The 18,588-nt window shown below is 41.0% G+C and overlaps 1 protein-coding gene across 4 annotated transcripts in view; it reads right to left on the reverse strand.

Annotated features, from left to right (window-relative positions):
• The window catches only part of LOC131234863 (tRNA nucleotidyltransferase cca2), a 70,848-nt gene extending 59,080 nt beyond the window's left edge, over nucleotides 1-11,768 (reverse strand). The window contains exons 1-2 of one of the 4 annotated variants that reach the window (XM_058231849.1): nucleotides 11,300-11,768; nucleotides 3,964-4,094 (exon numbers count right to left, since the gene is read on the reverse strand). In XM_058231849.1, coding sequence (XP_058087832.1) covers nucleotides 3,964-4,094; nucleotides 11,300-11,605 — 437 coding nt within the window. In that variant the 5' untranslated portion in view covers nucleotides 11,606-11,768. The remainder of the gene's footprint in view (nucleotides 1-3,963; nucleotides 4,095-11,299) is intronic. The other 3 variants (XM_058231848.1, XM_058231847.1, XM_058231846.1) reach the window with 3 other exon arrangements.
• Nucleotides 11,769-18,588: the final 6,820 nt, after the last annotated feature.

Below are 18,588 nucleotides of genomic sequence, written 5' to 3' on the forward strand. Positions count from 1 at the left end.
TATGAATTAAGGTCATTGGATATATATTCTCTACCATTATCATAACGTAGTACACACACCTTAGGTTTAAATTGTGTTTGAACTTCCATATAAATCTCTTTAAAACAAGAAAACACTTCAGATCTATCTTTCAGCAAATATAACCAAGTCATTCTAAAGCGATCATCCACAAATATAACAAAGTACTTAAAAGATGATAAACTGGTAAAATGAACTGGACCCCAAATATCCAATTGTACCAAATAAAAGGTTTGTCGCTCATTTTGTCAACACAAAGAAGAAATGGTATTCTATGGTGCTTGCACAACTCACAAGCCTCACACTGCAACTTAAACACATGTGATGGTGATAGGACTAAACTTTTCAAACTATTTAAAGACGGATGACCAAGACTGGAATGCCACTGATGAGGAGACAATTCTGCTCACATCCCAACTCCAGTTAGTCCACAATCAAGATAGTAGAGTTCATCTGCTTCACGCCATCCACCAATGATCCTTCCCTTCTTTAGATCCTGAATTGATTAACAATAATAAAGAATGTGACAGAACAATTTCGAGACTTATTCAATTTACTCATTGATAATGAATTTAAAGGAAATTTAGGAATGTGAAGTAGTAACGTCGAAGAAAGTGGCAGGGTAAGACAAGCAGTATCCAACCTAGGTTGATGTACCATCTGTTAATGTAACAGAAGAAATAGATAACGATTTGGCACTGAGACAATGCATTTTGTTTACTAGTCGTGTGATCAGAAGCACCTAAATCAATGACCCCAGGGGTACTATCACTTAACGCAAGACATAGTGCACATGACTGAGCAAAAGTTGTTAGAGAAGATGATGCAAGAGTGGAACAATCATTTAGAAGTACGGCATATCCCTCCTTGGTTAAAGTAACTGTCTCACCCAATGTAAACAGAGGAAATTGGTTTAGGAGCATAAACTTTGGTACCACCATCAGAAAAGTGAATTTGATTCGCCCAAGAAGGTTTGTCCACAAGATCCCAACACATATCAACTGTGTGGTTACTAAGACCATGAAGAGTCCAATGTCAATTACACTAACCACGACCACAGCCACTATTAAAATCTATATTGGGACCTCCCAATTATTTCTTCCTACCCTTGAATCTATGCCATCAAACTGACCACCACATCCACAACCTCAACTTCCTCTGTCATCTCTACTAGACATAAACAAGGATTGAACGACCTAAAGGAGACGAACTTTGTACACTAATTGCATGTTGAACACGAGCAAATGTCTTGGTAATAGAGGGGATCTCGTTGCCTCCAAGAATTTGAGCTCGAACAAGCTCAAACTCAGAACGAAGTCCAAAGAGGAATTTAACAGCATGGAATTCCTTTCTTTATCGTCTAAAAGTATCATAATCAGTGGCCAAGTATTGTTACTTACCACATGCCTCTCAAAGCTGAATAGTATTCACCAACATTCTTGTCTTCTTGTTATAGGGTAAATATGTTTTGAGGCTCCATACTATTCCAAAGTAAAACTCTAATCCAAGCATCCTCGGTCACCCAATCTTCATATTCCAACGAACCTTCTTCCGGTTTGGGGGAAGTCAAATATTTCAGCTTTCTTTTGCCTGTAAGCAATACCTCCACTGATGTAGCCCATTGCAAGTAATTCGATCAATTGAGTTTAGTTGATGTAATATGAAAGTCCATCAACTTGGATGGAGACAGAATTTTTTTACTTGGCTTCATTCTTTTTATCCATAAATTTAGGGGAATGAAATAAATAACCAAGGGAAGAATGTTTGACTTGAACGTACACAACAAGTGCATGAGAATCCAATGTATACCAATGGACACGATAGTTTGATGCCGCTTCTTGCCTCAACACCATGACATGCACACAGCTTCGTCAACACTCAGCATACCCACATTCAACACACACTGAACTTCTTCAAACTTGACCACAAACCTACAATGCCCTATTTTTATCCATTACAATCAATTTAGGTGAAAGAGGGCATCACACACCTTCGTGAACCACGGTTACACAACCCACCATACAATGCGTTTGAGAGATTTGTGCAGATCAGGCCCCCAACAATCTTAAATCTCCACCTCAAACAAAAGAAAGGAAAAAAAAAAAAACAACGAGGAAAGAAGAAGTAGTAGAGGGCAAAGATATCACAAGGAGATCTCATAGGCTCTGATGTCATGTATATTTGGATGAGAAGGAAGAAGAAGAGAAAGAAGAAGAAGAAGAAGAAGAAGAAGAAGAGAGAGAGAGAGAGAGAGAGAGAGAGAGAGAGAGAGAGGGAGGGAGGGAGGGAGGGAGGAAGAAGAGAGAATTAGGGTTTGGATGTCCCCCAATTTCTCATGTTTTATTTGAAGAGACTTTTCAATATTTACAATAATGTTATCAGTAACAGAGGCAGGAATACCCTACACGCCCTAAATAGGGCTGTCAACAGGCCGGGGGGTTAGCTTGGGTCCAGATTTTGAACTGTTCGGGTCTGGGGGTCAGGCCTATTCAAAATTTTGATTTTGCTCGGCCCATGCATGGCCCATTGACAGCCCTAGCCCTGCAACTAAACTTATGTAAAATAGGCTAAATAAAGAGAGCAACACACATAAGAATGGGCTGAGTGATGGTCAGTAACACTAAAAAAACTGTAGAAAATCACAAGATCATCCAAAAAAGATTGAACAGTTGGTCATACAGCCAGTTGTCCACGCAGATGTACCAAGCAAAAGAAAAGAATGGGCCTTTTTTAAGAGATGGGGGGAAAATAGGGCTATGGTACAAGTTTTCTCCCTCTCTTCTAACCAAGGTATGCCAAAACAATTACATAATGGTCTTGAGAGCCTTTACATAATGATAACAGTGGTAACCATTACACATTACAGGACTGAAATGGCTGTAACGGCTGTTACAGAAAAAATGCCCATCGTCTCGTAACGGCCATTAGCATAACGGCAACGACCATTATGGCCACCATTACCGTTATGGAATACCTTGCTTCTAACTTGCTCTCATATGAAGATAAGGAGAAAAGGTTGAGGAGAAGGGAGAGGAGAACTTTAACTCAGAACATAAAAAGATATAAATGTTCTCCAGTCTCCAAAAGATCCCAGCCCAAACAACTTTTACTTCTTCTACCCCATCAATTTTTTCATCTTTTCTTTACTTTTTCTTCTTCTTTTTTTCATTTTTTTTCTTTTTTTGGTGGACAAAAGAAAGAAAGTTGATTTCTTTACGCAACCAGGGCTGCCCAGCCCTTTCAAAGAGTTCTGAGAAAATGTCCATTAACTCCATAAAGGAAACTCCCATCAGAAGGAGCCAAAGAAAAACCATGGGCCAAGAGCCTCCCCAAAGTAGGAATCGCCTCTTTCACCTCATCCTGCCAAACAGTATCACTCCCTTCCTATTCTTAATTAATATGAACAAATATCAGCTCATCCAATTTGGCATTCAATTCCACTCCTGCCTTATGTAAAGCTCTTCTATAAATCAAGGTAAAAACGAATAACAGAAATGACAACCCTACACCTAACCAGTTGCCACGGAAACATGAACACTAAAACTCTTAACTCCTGCTATAAGACCCATACATTACGATGGTAAGAAAGTTCAAGTCTTTTGATGGATGAAGATCCATGCCCTAGTTGGAAGGAGGGTTTGGGTTCAGTGACTTGAGTCACCTGGGCTATTTCAGATCTTTTCAATACCATACAAAAAAGCAACAATTACTCTCGATGTTCAATTATATAAATAAATGTTAGAAGCTCAAAGTGGATGAAGCCATCTTTTTTTCTTTTCTTTTTTTAGTGGTAAGATGGATAAAGCAAATTGATACACGCAAATTGATTTGTTAAGTAGATAAAATTGAAATGTTATGAAACACAGCTGTAGAGTAGATAAATGTAAAAAAGTAATATAAGCTGATGCAATCTCATGTACAAGTGGTAAAAAAGCATATATATACCTCTGGATAACACTAATACTGTGCTCTTCTTCCCCAGTGTATGACAAATATTCATTGACCTTTTCACAGAACTCCCGACCCAGCATATCATCCACCGCAATATCAATATCATAGCATTCTTTGCCCAGAAGCTGAGAGAAAGCATCAGAGTTATTCCAGCAAGAAAACTTTCTAACAATGGTGCCAAAATACATCCATAATTTCAAGAGAAAGTGAATTTGGAAATCTGTTATACAAATGGCACCCATGTACGTCAATCCAGATCATTCAAATCGCGAACCCAGCTTGATGGGGCATGACCCAAAATTTTCTGAGAAATGATGACCCAAACTGCCTAATCCTTACCTATAAAATGGGTGGATGGAAAGATAAATGATTAACAGCCCAGAAAAACTGCAAATGGACATTAAGATCCTGCATATAGTGTATATATTGTTGCATACCTAGTAGGGCCGGCAATTTGGATGCGATAATTGACATGCATGTATACCAAGTGTACTGCCAACGAGCCCATGAGCATAATCCACCAAATTCCACTGCAATATGGTGTAATTCCTAAACTAAAAAGGAACACATTTGCTCACGAACACCGAAGAAGGGAGAAAGAATCTGAAAAGGAAGATCCCCCCCCCCCCCCCTCTCTTTCCTTGCAGCTTTGAAAGTCGGAAGAGGAAAGGGTGCACTTATCGAGAAGAGAATCTTTCATACTCTGCCAAAGTGTGTTAAATGATCCACAAGCACTTAGAAACTACTTGGAAATTTGTACATGGCATACAAGTAATTCAAAATTAAACTGTCCAGATTATGGGTCCAGCTTAGATGTATCATGAACAAAAAATTATGCTCATTTGATTATTTGACTATCGGATTGGTCGACATTTCGTGGAGAGTTAAAAATGGAAAATGTCCAATGGTCCTATTCCATCAAATAAGTGCGATGCAATCGCCCCACATCCACACATGTACGCTCCACACGTGTACCAGAAAAGGCCCACTTTCCTATTTAGCTATTCCTAATTTCCTTTCGTTCATATTCTATGTTGAATATCCCTTTGTTAGGAAACAAGTATTATTATATTTTTCTTGTTAAAGTGCTTTATTATTTTAGAGATCTCTATGTCAAGAAATAAATATTATTAGATTTTCTTGTTTAAGGGTTTTCTTATTTTGAAGATCATGGCTAGTAGGGGATGCTATTTTTAGATTCCTTAGATAATGTTAGAGATTGTCTCAAAGAGGAAATCTTGTAAGCGCTCGTTATAAATAAGGCATAGACCTATGGAGTAAGGAACAATTTAATGATATTTTCTTTAAACAAGTTCTCTAGTTTTCTCTACAATTGTGTGTTGGAGTGGGGAAGTGGTGATCTCTAGTATAAGACTAGAGGATTGTTGGAGGGGGGGAAGTGGTGATCTCTAGTTTACGACTAGAGGATTGTTGAGCTTGCTTATAGTCATTGCATCTTTTCTCTTTTGTGATTCAAACTTTCAATCCGATACATTAAATCTTATTGCCATTAGTTTCTTTCTTGATCTAGTTGGATTATTTTAGTATTAGAGCAAGTTCTGTTATTGTGATTGTATCTTTCGCTTTTCTCCTCTTCCACATCTTTTTTCCACAATTTTTGCCCCAATATTCATCCCAAACCTACCTTCAATTCCCTAAACCAGCCTATTAATTTAACAATTCTACCACAGACCATATACAATCTCCATCTCACCTAAACCATCATCCTATCTATCTCTATACCAAAATTCTACTAGCAAATAGCATGTACCCGCTCATACACCCAACCTTCCCAAAAAGCTTTTCCATTCCTAACATCTAAAGGGGAAAAAAAAAACCTCAAAACCCTTCTTGAATATTTTATGCACACCTGCAGCCATATGAGCACCAGCAGAGGGATGACTTACAATCGTGGGATAGCTACGGAACCTCAGGATGGGACTATACTGACCTTACAACAAGGGGTCAGTTGATCACGAAATGTTTGGACGATGTGGAGACTCGTTTCACGGCTAGAGTAGATACTCTAGAAGGACGCGTTATTGTTCTTGAACAAGCAAGAAAAGGAATCAATCCAAACTATCAGACATCTGTAGATGACCTTAGGGGAGACTTAGAATCCAGGAATGTTGACCCAAGACATCTTGGCCGAAATGGTGATTTCCACAAGAAAGGGTATGAGCCTAGCTCCAGGATCTAATAACATCACTACATGCAGTCAGGAACAAGAGGAACAAACAACCTCTGACTGGACTATCCAAAATAACAAATGATCCTAAAGGAGAGCAAAATGTTCGTACTGCAGATCCCGCTAAGCATGTCAAGATTGAGATTATACATAGCAATGGTAATCTGGATCCCAAAGTGTTCAATGGCTAGCTAAAGTCAATAGAGTGGTATTTTCGTTAGTATGAAATGGAAGAAGTTGTCAAGCTACGTTTTGTTGCCCTGAAACTTAAGGGCATGGCTCAAGACTGATGGTATGATATCGAAGAAGACTTGCAGCGATGTGGCTTTCCTCCCATCAACAATTGGGAGGAAATGAAGCAAAGACTAAACCAGAGGTTTTTGCCATTGGATTATGAGACAACTTTTTTCCAGGAGCTCCTAATGCCACGGCATGACAATCTAATTGTGGAGGAATACACACAATGTCATTATGAGTTATGACTTGGTTATTCGTTGTCGTCTAACGGAGACCAGAAAGCAACATATGGCGATTTATTACAATGGACTACAGTTCGATTTAAAAGAGAAACAGTACCCGTTCAGCTCAATATATAGACGAAGCATATTGAATGACCTGAAAAGTACATGAGCAAAAGGTGGTGACAAGACGAAGTCAGGAGCTATACATCTACCTGTCTTACTGTTAGTGGCTCCACATAACGCTTGCAACCAGTCACACCCTGTAGTAAGTAGTAACTTTCCTCAGGATTACAAAATTGGCCAAAACTCTGCCTCTAATCCTCTTTCCCAAAACAATCACAGAAGAAAAGTCTGTTACAACAACTCATGAAAGGTCAACCAACAATTGCTTCAAGTGCGGTGGTTGTGGACATTATGTGGCAATGCCCCTCTCGCAATCTCCAGTTTTACGAGGGGACAAGAGGGTAAATGGTATGAAGAGAACTTCATTGCAAACCAAGTGGAAAGTGAACATGAAAGTGATCCAGAAGATGACCATCAAGAACCTAAGGAAGGCATAGATGGCCTTAAAGAAAATATGTTTCGTTAGTGGTCAAGAAGATTTTGACGGCACCTAAAGAAGAGGCTCAAGAAGACTGGTCGAGAACCAATATCTTCCTAAACCGAGTATCGTATAGTGGAACGGCTACCAAGGTCATTATTGATAGAGGCAGCAGTATGAACGTGGCCTCACAAAGCATGACGTACAAGGTGAAGTTGAAAACTCACAAGCATCCCAAGTCATACAAGTTTATGTGGGTAAATGACACGTTCATCCCCGTAACCAAGCGGTGCTTAGTAAACTTCTCGTTGGATAGTTATGAAGAATCACTTTGGTCTAACATCATTCTAATGAAAGTCACACATGCTACTGGAGTGACCACGGATATATGACAGGGATGTGACTCATAGGGGTCACAGTAACACATACAGCTTTATGCATAAAGGAAAGCCTATTACTCTCAACCCTATGAAAGATGACGATCGAAGAGAGGCAAAACCGACTACCATAGTGTTGATTGTGCCCAATTCGTTAAGAAAAGTCGGGAATGGGAAATCATGTATGCTCTGGTAGAATGCAATACGAACCCAACTAGCGATGTTGTTGTCCAACCACCTAAGATTCAGGACATTCTATCCCGATTTCAAGATTTGGTCCCTGATAAACTACCGTCCACCCATGCGCAACATTCAGCAGGAGATTGATTTGGTACCCAAAGAGCAATTAGGAAATCTTCTAGCATACCCAACAAACCTGACAAAACATGCATGGCTTCATCAACAGGTAAAGAAATTGTTAGCCATGGGTTTCATTCGCAATAACCTCAACCCATGTGTCGTGTTGGCGCTGTTGACAACAAAGAAGGATGGCGATTGGCGAATGTGTGTTGATAACCATGCCATCAACAAAACAATGAAAACGTACCATTTTTCCATTCCACACCTAGATAACATGTTGGACATGATTGTAAATGCTACAAACTTTTCAAAGATCGATTTGCAAAGCGAGTATTACCAGACAAGAATTCATCCTGAAGAATAGTGGAAAACCGCTTTTAAGAGAAAGAATAGATTGTATGACAGTATGAGTGCTAGTCATGCCTTTTGGCTTAACAAACACACTATTATGTTCATGCGAGTAATGACACAAATTTTAAGGCCATTCGCATGCAAGTTTGTTGCCGTGTATTTCGACGACATCATCATCTATAGTTGTTCACGAGAAGATCATTTGGTCCATCCTTGTCAGGTAATGAGAGTATTAAGCCACAAGAAACTTTACATCGGTTTGAAGAAATGTATATTCAGGAGTTGTAGCTACTCTTTTTTAAGGTTTGCCATGTTAGCTTTAGGCGTGAGGGATTATTTTGAAAAGATAAGGGTTGTTGTCGAGTAGCCTACTCCCATAAATATTTACAAGGTTTGCAATTTTCATGTGCTAACGTTGTTTAATCAAAGGTTTATCCTGAACTTTAGTTCCGTCAAGGAGTTCCATCATGGCGTACATTACTAAAAATATGAAGGTTGTTCCATTTTAGTGGACCAAAGCAGCAACAAAGGCATTTCAAGAAATCAAGCAAAAATTAACAAAAGCTCCGGCTCCCAAGCTTCATGATTTTGTAAAAGTATTCGAAGTTGCATGTGATGCATCCCCACATAGGCGTAGGAGGTATCCTCAATCATAAAAGAGATAGTAGCCTTTTTTCAACAAAAAAAAACTCAACGAGGCACAAAAGAAGTTTTATACATACGGTGTGGAGTTTTACATTGTTGTACAGGCTTTGAAATATTGGCGTAACTACCTCATTCATCACGATTTTGTGCTTTATTCTGATCAGGAGGCATTGAGTTATTTGAATTCTTATAAGAAGTAGAGCGCGAGGTACGCTAAGCGGAGTGCTTATATTAAGGAGTTCGCATTCAACCAAAAGCATTGAGCCAACATAGAAAAAAAGGTAGCAAATGCCCTTAGCCAAAAATCACATCTATTGTCGACCTTATTGGTCTCTGTTATTGCGTTCGAAGAACTTAAAAGAAGTTGTACAACATATAATAATAATTTTGAAAAGGTATTTCAATACTCTCTACCGACTTAGGCATAGGGTATCAACGATATAGCTTGCATAGAGCACTTGTTCTATGATATGAGGTTGTGTATTCCTAAAAGCTCTTTACAAGAGCTCATTCAAGATGATCACTTTGGCATTGACAAAACAAAAGCCATGGTCGAGGCCACCTAAATTATGTTAAGTTTATAAGCTACTTCCACTGAACCTAGTGGTTTAAGATGGAAACTGAATTAAAGTTCTCAAGTGTTTATCATGCGTAAACAGAAAAGGCAGACTAAGGATGTCAATTGATCTTGGGAATTTACTTCAATGTTCAGTTGGTGATCACCTCAGTTCATGGGGCATCATATTACCACAAGCTAAGTTTACCTATAACAGTTATGTGAAACTGCACTATGGGACTCTCTTTTTGAAATTGCGATGTATATGCAACCTCGACAACTCATCAATTTAGTCCCACTTCCTATTGTGACTCGATCGAGCCAAGATGTTGAAGCTTTTGCATAGCATATTAAGGATATACATGAGCGAAAGATTACCCTTAGTAATGAAATTACAAGGGGCAAGCAAATGTTCAAAAACGCCTTGCACAATTTCAAGAAGGAGATAGGGTCATGATGCGGCACAAACCTAAGAGGTTTCCAACAAGCTCTTATGCAAAGCTCCACTCCAAAAAGGCAAGTCTTTATCGTGCTAAAGAAGCTGGGTGATAATGCATATTTGATTGACATTTCCACCCTAAATGAAAATCAACCCTATTTTCAATGTGGAAAACATTACAATTATCTTTGTCATCATGAAAATGAGAGCACGGAAGAACAAGCTATCTAGATACCTGAGGGGCCATACCAGCTTAACAAAATCATTGAAGATATGTTGGACGATCAAATACGTTCCACTTTCCACACACCAAGGAGGGTATCATAAGTTTCTCATCGAGTGGAAGGGGTGGCCGAGATCCAACAGCATGTGGATCTCAGCAAATGAATTTAAACACATCGACTCTGAACTCTATAAGGACTAAGGAGTATATTGCATTAACTCAAATGAGCATAGTTTTTCTCAGCTAGGGGGGAGTTGATGCAATCACGCCACATCTCACACATGCACACTCCACATGTGCCCAAAAGAAAAGGCCAACTTTCCTTTTTAGCTTGTTCATTATTTCCTTTCTTTCATATTATTATGTTAGAAAAATATATTTGTTAGGAAATAAGTGTTGTTAGATTTTCCTATTAACGTGCTTTCTTAATTTAGAGAACTCTATGTTAGGAAATAATTATTACTAAATTTTCTTGTTTTAAGGGTTTTCTTATTTGGAGATATTGGCTAGCAAGAGATCCTATTTTTAGATTCTTTCGATTATGTTAGCGATTGTCTCAAAGAGGAAACCTTGTAGGCACTCATTATAAATAATGCATAGACCCATGGAATAAGGCATAGTTGAATGACACTTTCTTTGAGCAAGTTCTCTTGTTTCTTTATGGTAGTGTGTTAGAGAGGGGGAAGTGGTGATCTCTGGCATAAGACTAGAGGTTTGTTGAGCTTGCTCATGGTCATTGCATCTTTTCTCTTTTATGATTCAAACTTTCAGTCCAGTACGTTGAATCTTATTGCAATTAGTTTCTTCCTTTATCTAGTTGCGTTGAAGAGTCCATGAATCATAGGCTGGGATTGTTCAATCAATATGATTTTGGGATTGTGACTTATCAACAGTGAGCTTTCCAATTTAATCAGTTTTGAGTAGTGTTAATGTATGCCACGTAAGCAATTTCAGGTGCTGAATATTGACCATCACACTCTGCCAGAGCATCACATATGAGATGACTCTCCGAACAAAAATCAGGGGGTGTAAGTATCATCTACCTTCAGAAAAGGAAAAACATCAACAATTCAAACATTGTCATCATCACAAGAAATAAAATAACCAAAGCCCAAAATTCCTACGACGAATTCTACAATATTATCAGAACGGGAACAAGGAGAACACGAAGACAAGAGAAGCTTTCGGAAAAGAAAAGACAAAAAAAAAAAAAAAAAGCATAGAGAGAGCGGGAGAGAGAAATCCAAACCTTATCTCGAACCCAACCGCCCGCGACTCGGAGCTGAGTTTTGAGCTGGGAATGCTGAAGCGCGTCGACCAATAGGCCAAAGATCTTCTTCTCCTTGTCCGTCAGATCAATCTTCTCCTTCACATGAACAGCTGTCGATGACTGGGCCATGCTTCTGCAGCAGACCACGCGGAGAAACCCTAGCCGTTGATTAGGAAGGAAGGTGGGAAATTTGGGTTGGGGAAAGAAGGGAAGATCCAAGGGCGGGAAGGGGAAGCGTTGAAGAGAAACGAGTAAGCGGGGAGAGGTCAAAGGAAGTGCAGCCATATTTATAGTGGGGTTTGTGCGACGAGATAGCTTCTCTTCTCATACCAGGAAAACGGAGGCACGAAAAGGATCGTGCCTCCACATCCAGCACCATCCGTTTCAATCTGCGGGTGAAACGGCGACCGTCCGATGAAGCCGTGTAAGCTGGTAGCCAAAACCGAGAAAAGCTTCTTCTTTTTTTTTTTACAAAACAATAAAACCTGTTCGGCATTTCGTACTACCTTACTTTGTATAAGAGCCACGTGATCGACCGTGATTTTCGTGTGGTGTGGATCTGCCTCAGATTTGGGATCATCTGGAAAATGAACGAGCCACGTGGATAAAACATATATCATGGTTGGCCGCATATACCACCAACCAGTAGCCTCCGCGCCACTGGCAGCGTCAGTAGGACAGGAGAAATTGCCGACTGTAAACCTCATCTTTTACCCACCGTCTTTTACAAGCGCTGGCAAACTTTACTTGCCCAAAACTAAACCATTCTGTACGGGCACTCAAACGAAAATACCCTTGCATGATAGTGTGTGGCTACGCTACTAAAGCACTATAGCTACGGATTATAACCGTAGCTATTAGTGTGGCTACGCTGCTGATTGCTATGATTATAATCCGTAGCCATAGATCTATAGAATGCACAGTATAATCATACTAAATGCAAGGGTATTTTCGTTTGAAAATAGTGTATCCATACATAATGGTTTGGTTTGGGCAAGTAAAGTTTGAGAGCGTTTGGAAAAGATGGTGGGTAAAAGGTGGGATTTATAGTCAAAAATTTCCCTTAGGACAATGATTAGCTACTGATGGCTTCGTAGCAATCTCGAGTGACGTGCCCAATATGTGTTGTATCTACGGTGTTCATTCACTAGGAGATATCATTTCAAGGCATGAACCTCACCACATAAAACAATGGGGATTGAACGACTACCATTAAAAGCTTCTTCAAGGACGTTTGAAAACAAAGCTCATTAGTAGACAGTTGTTAACTGAAGCTAGTTTAAGTAATCTGTTCATAAAATCTTTCAGATTCGATAAATCACGACTTCCTCCTAATGATCCAAAACCTCAATACAAAAAGATGAGGAAGTTTCCCCGTTTACCGGAGGCTGATCTATGAGTGCAACAATAAGGACACAAATGTATCGTGTCCCTAGTTATGGGAAACGAAGGTAGTGTCATCGAGGGCATAAATGTTACTGTCAGGAACCAATTCCACCAGTCCCTCCTAAGGGGTTTTTGTCATGATGAAGCTATGAATGTTGGAGGGTGAATTTTTCAAGGATACGAGAGATTAACTCTCTTTTTTCCACTGGTTGTCTCGCACGAGGGCTTTTATTTAGAGGTAAAAAGGTGTAATATTTTACCAGAGTCGTCACTAACCAGTTATTACGATCCTACGGTCAGTTAGACCCTTTAGAAACGCAAACGCTTAGGATTAAGAATCTGAATATCACTAACCGTAAGATGACTCATGAGTTTATGTTTTAGAGATTTCAAGTAAGGGACCGCGATTACATAAATGGAATGTGGTAAGCACCCACTATACCATATGAATGTACAGTCTTTACTTCACGAGATCTAATTAATTTATGAGGAATATGATTAATTCTCGTGTGTATAAAATATAATGCGATACAATAAAAATGATGATTGATCAATTCAAATTTCTGACGAGCAAGATCCAGTTATATCAACAAGCTGCGGAGCATACGTTCGAGACGATCTACTGCAGGGTGCAAAGTATGTAGAAGTGTGATGTATGAGATGTTTGATGTTGCATTAATGCTTATGATAAAACGATGAGCAACTGGCTAAGGTTTTCGGTGGACATGCTCTAATTATATCGGTAAGCCTCGGAGCATACGCCCACCAATCAGATGCGAGAAAACGATGAAATGCAATATTTATGTATATATGGAACAATGTGATTGACAAGGGAATGAACGTTGCGCGATGCTAATGCTTTAATTCGATGAAACTGGTAAAAGCTTGAATGGTTTGGATGAACGGTAGTGTCGCAAGGCTAGATTGGGTGGCTTATATTTGACTTATATGGCTTAGGAGGCTTAGACTTTGGATAGGCTAGGCTGGACCAGGGCTGGACTCTCTCACTTACTCTTACTCTCCTTTGTGGAGGGATGGCTAGATGGCTAAAGCCTTAAGAGACGATGAGGCTTTAAGATGAGAGTGGATTGAAATGAGAGTGAGTATGTGAAATGAGAAGGGGAGGGGTTATTCATAGCCTTCAAGCCCATTTTTTTGGTAATTGTTGGTGATCATAGGGGCAAAAGTTGGTCGAATTGTTGAGATTAAAGATTGCCACATTGTATCGTCTCATAGGTTAGATGATGTGGTAAAATGATAATTTTGGGTAAAGAGATGGGCATCAGAGTAAATACACATCAACCGCACACTTAGGGCATGAAAGGGAGCGATTCTACATGCTTGAGGGATGTCACCCCAGAGAAGAGGAGTGACACGTGGCCAGCGGCAACCTGGTCACTGCCGGTCCCCACACTGGACTACCTGCTTTGGTAGGCAGCCTCCTCCAAGTGTGGGGAGGCTTTGCCGTGAAGTTTGTTACTTTGAGGTTTTATCTATTTTCTCCGATTGGGCTTGCTTTTAGGCTTGGTTATGGGCTTAACTAGGTGAGTTGATTGGGTTGTTAATTTGGGTAGGTTGACCGGAAGTGCTGACTCGACGAGTTGACTGTGTGAGTTGACTTGTCGAGCTGACTCATGGTTTTAGTGTTTTAGTTTCATAGGGTTTAGGGTTAGGCTGACTGAGTTTTACCGAGTTGAATGGCCTGAGTTTAGAGTTTAGGATTGGGGTTCCTAGGGTTTAGGCTTTTAAGGTTAGAGTTTAAGATTAGGGTTTGCTTGACCATCTATCAGTTCAAACTCAACTAGCTTATCAATCATGGGTGAGTTGTCTACAGATGCCCCTCTTTTGACATAAGTTATCTGCGACTGAATGCCAAAGTGAGTGGACACCCAACCTTTCTCAGTCAGTCATGAATTGTGATCTGGATTTGTTGCATGCCTCTGTGTTTGTGTCTGTTGGTTGCCTGGAAATAGATAACTCGTACACATCGCAAGGGTTTGAGGAAAATGTTGTGAATGTTCCTGCATGGACCGCCAATCACAACCCTTTTCACTCTTGATCACTATTGACATCGAAAAGGTACAATAGAGCCCCTGCGCCTTTTGCAGTCTTATGAAGATACTGACCTGTATTGGATTGTCCGTTGCCTCCCATATCACCACATGAGTACGTGTTTTGCTTGATCGTAAAAGTGTTTAGGTACGTTGCACTTTTCCAAGGCCTTCTGGAAAACTCTCTACACCAACTTATGCTCGATCAAATTCCATAAGCATCCACGCCTATCAGATTTCTCTGATAAACCAAGAGCCAACTAGGGAGCCAAGTTACTTAGAGAATAGACGTTGTGGCCAATCGAAGCCTAGGAAGCTAATGAAGGGGCTTGAGACGGCTGAGCTTCCCTCGAATCTGTAGCAACTTATGCGAGGCGAGTCTTCGGAATGATCACGGCAAATAAGCCACGTCCTGGGACAGCCAACTAAGGAACAGAAACCCAACTAGAGGAAGAAGTTGGTCTTGCCGAACGATGAAGTGAGAGAAACAAGCGATTACATTCAGGGATGACTGGTGAAGGATATCTCTACCAATACACTCTCCACTAATCCCCAAAACTTAGGGATAGTGTGTGGGCAAATAGAGGGACCATGGCTGAAAGAAATGTGAAGAATTGTATTCTCAAAGTTAGCTCGAATAGGTACCATCTCTTCGACATGATGAAAATTCATCCACGACAGTGGGGACATGTCCTTTAAGAAAACATGAGGAAGAGGAAGACCTCGAATAGGTCCAAATTGCCGATCGCACAAGAAGGATGAATAAAACTCCACTCCGATTTTTGCATTTAGACCACAAACTGAGAATGTGCCGCTATTTGTAAGATCACAACGATCAAGAGATGGGACCACAGGTCATATACGAGTTAGACACCCTCATTCTCAATGGGACCATGCCATGTACGACGAAACCAAGTGGATTGTGAGGCATTTTGAGGAATGGGAAGAAATGTCCATCAAGAATGTTGGGGAAAAATATGACCAAGTTCGAAGACCCGATTATGGAATGGACCAACTCTTCTGATAAGGCTCGGGATCCCGAGGCAATAAGCCTAACCGAGTCAAAAGAACTAAACGCCTCAAGGAGAGACTTAGCTCGGATTGCAGGGAAGAGAAATCCCAACCGAGACTTATAAAGTCACGAGTCAAAGGTAAATTACATAAGATGTATGAAGTTGACTCGGATGACGAGGCAACAACATCTAAAAGATTGATTAAGGCCTAAAGTTTAGAAGCCACCTGACCGACCATAAAACCAATCCAATAGGGTTGGTTATAAGGTTGGTTATCGGAGTAAGAGAGGATGTCGATTATGGATCAACTCCATCTCGCCAGACAAATGGTAAATAACTTGATCTATAAAGCCGACTCAGACTAACTTGTTACTAGAGTCGGTCAGAACTGAGCCAAGTAAGGAAAAGACGACGTGAACGAAAACGCTGTCCTGAGAATCTCGTAAAAGGATCTCCGATCCCAAAGATCTCGGGATTGAATAGAGACCAAAAACGGATGAAATCAAATCTCCAAGATATTGGGGGAAGAATCCCTGTACGACGGGACCCTCCCATTCCTATAAATACAGGGAACTCCAAGCTAAAGAGGTACACAGAAAACCCTATTCAAAAGCTCTCCTATACAACCATATCACTGACTTTGGCATCGGAGGGTCCCCGGCTCTAGCCAGGGTCTCCTTTGTTTCATTCTTGTGCAGGTGACAGGTCGAGGAAGACGCACCAGTTTTTTGCATCAACAGATTGACGCCGTCTGTGGGAAACAATATGAAAAGTCTTTTTCCAAGCTTTATCCAGTAGCTTTAAACAAAGTTCTAATGCGAAGGACCAGAAAACCCACTCAAAATGAGCCTGCTGAAGTCGATGTTGTTAAAACACCGGCACTTGAAGGTCCACCGGGTACGACAACCCAAGGGGCTCGAAATCAGACCGATCGTCGACAAGGATCTGCCCCATGTCTAGCATCCTCCATTTCAACTAGGCAAAACCAACGGAACGAAGGAAACGGTCGGCTAGATAGAGAAGTCCAAAAGCTCAGGACCGATCTCAACTACATGAAGCAGATGTTGGAGCAAATCCATCGCCAGCAAGTCCCACCCCAATGTGATAGTGGCCCAGTGAATGCTCCGCAACAATTCATCGACCCTCAGCTTACCGCTCCGCGATCTGTCCCTCAGCCGAGTCAACACCAAGGTCTGGCCGAGCCTATGCCCACTCATTCCGTGACTGCCCTGCTCTCAGCTTCCGATCTCCTACATGAAATACATCGGAGGAGGCACAGCAGGCCTCCGGTTGAAGGTACGACAAATAGCGACGAACCCTGGAAAGCCGACCTTCAGGACTTCAGGAGGGAAGTACGAGAAAAGATTGCAGACATGAAGCAAGGTCGTGAGACACATCAGACGAGGCCCGAGGCAAAAGCGTCTCCATTCATAAAAGAGATAATGCAAGCTCGGTTACCAGAATGATTCCATCTTTCACAAATTACGTCTTTTACCGGCAAGACCGATCTTACTGAGCACATCGAATTCTTCCGAACGTATATGGAGCTGCACGATGCCTCGGATGCTGTGATGTGTCAAGCCTTCTCCCTCACCTTAGCTGACGTAGCTCGACTTTAGTTCAAGCAGTTGAAGCCAAAGTCCATTAGCTCATTCACGGAACTCAGTGATGCCTTCCTCACCAATTTTATTGAGGGGAAGAAAAAGCTAAAGTCGCCTGCGTACCTGAACAACATAGTGCAAAAGGAATGAGAGTTGCTGAAAAATACATCAAGCGTTTTAACTTCAAGTCGCTCCAAGTTCGGAAACATTTAGATGAGACAACACTCAACTCAATTATGTAAGGCGTCAGAGACAAACCATTTCTGGCATCCTTGGACAAGAACCCCCTATTACTCTGGCCGAGTTCATGGCCCGATCAGATAAGTACGCGGATGTCGAGGAAACCTGTATCATGCGTGAAGCCGCCCAAAACGCGAAAGCCCTGGCCAAAGAGTCAGCAAAAAAAGAAGTTGACTCGGCCAATGGAAAGAAGCATAAAGATGATCGCGCACGTGATGATTATAAGTCGAGTAAACGGCCAGACAACAAATTTTCGATGTATACCCTGCTCAACAAACCACAAGAGCAGGTTTTGATGGAGATTAAAGGCGAATGGTTCGTCAATTGGCCAGATCGACTCCAAAACAATCCGAACCGATGAAGCAAAAACAAGTACTGTCATTACCATCGCAATCATGGGCATAACACAAGTGATTGCTATCACTTGAAAGAAGAAATCTAGCGACTCATCCAAGAAGGTCGTCTTAGAGAGCATGTCGAGAGAATGGGGACAACAGAAGAATGCCCGGGTGACAATCGACCCACGGAGGAAATACGAACTATTGTCGATGGTCCCTAAAGCGGAAGCGACTCAAACAATACTCGAAAAAACCACGCTAGGAGCATCAGTTGGCCCGAGTCCAAAATCCTGATACTAGCTCAGCCTTCGAAGGAAAAGAAAAGAGAAAAATATTACGTATCGTTCACCGACGAAGACGCTCGAGGCATTTATCATCCGCACGATGACGCATTGGTCATTACCCTTACGATAGCGAACCGAAAGGTATTTCGTATTCTCATTAATACAGGGTTATCCGCCGATGTATTGTTCACTCAGGCGTTCGATAAAATAGGTGTCGAACGATCAGCATTACGGCCGGTTCACACCCCCTTGATTGCTTTCGTTGGCTGACGAACACTCCCTGAAGGAGTCATTTCATTGTCACTCACTGCTGGTAACTCTCCACATCAGACGACGGCAATGGTCGACTTCCTGA

The sequence above is a fragment of the Magnolia sinica genome, chromosome 19 (assembly GCF_029962835.1).
Source record: "Magnolia sinica isolate HGM2019 chromosome 19, MsV1, whole genome shotgun sequence".
In the NCBI taxonomy this organism is placed as follows: Eukaryota; Viridiplantae; Streptophyta; class Magnoliopsida; order Magnoliales; family Magnoliaceae; genus Magnolia; species Magnolia sinica.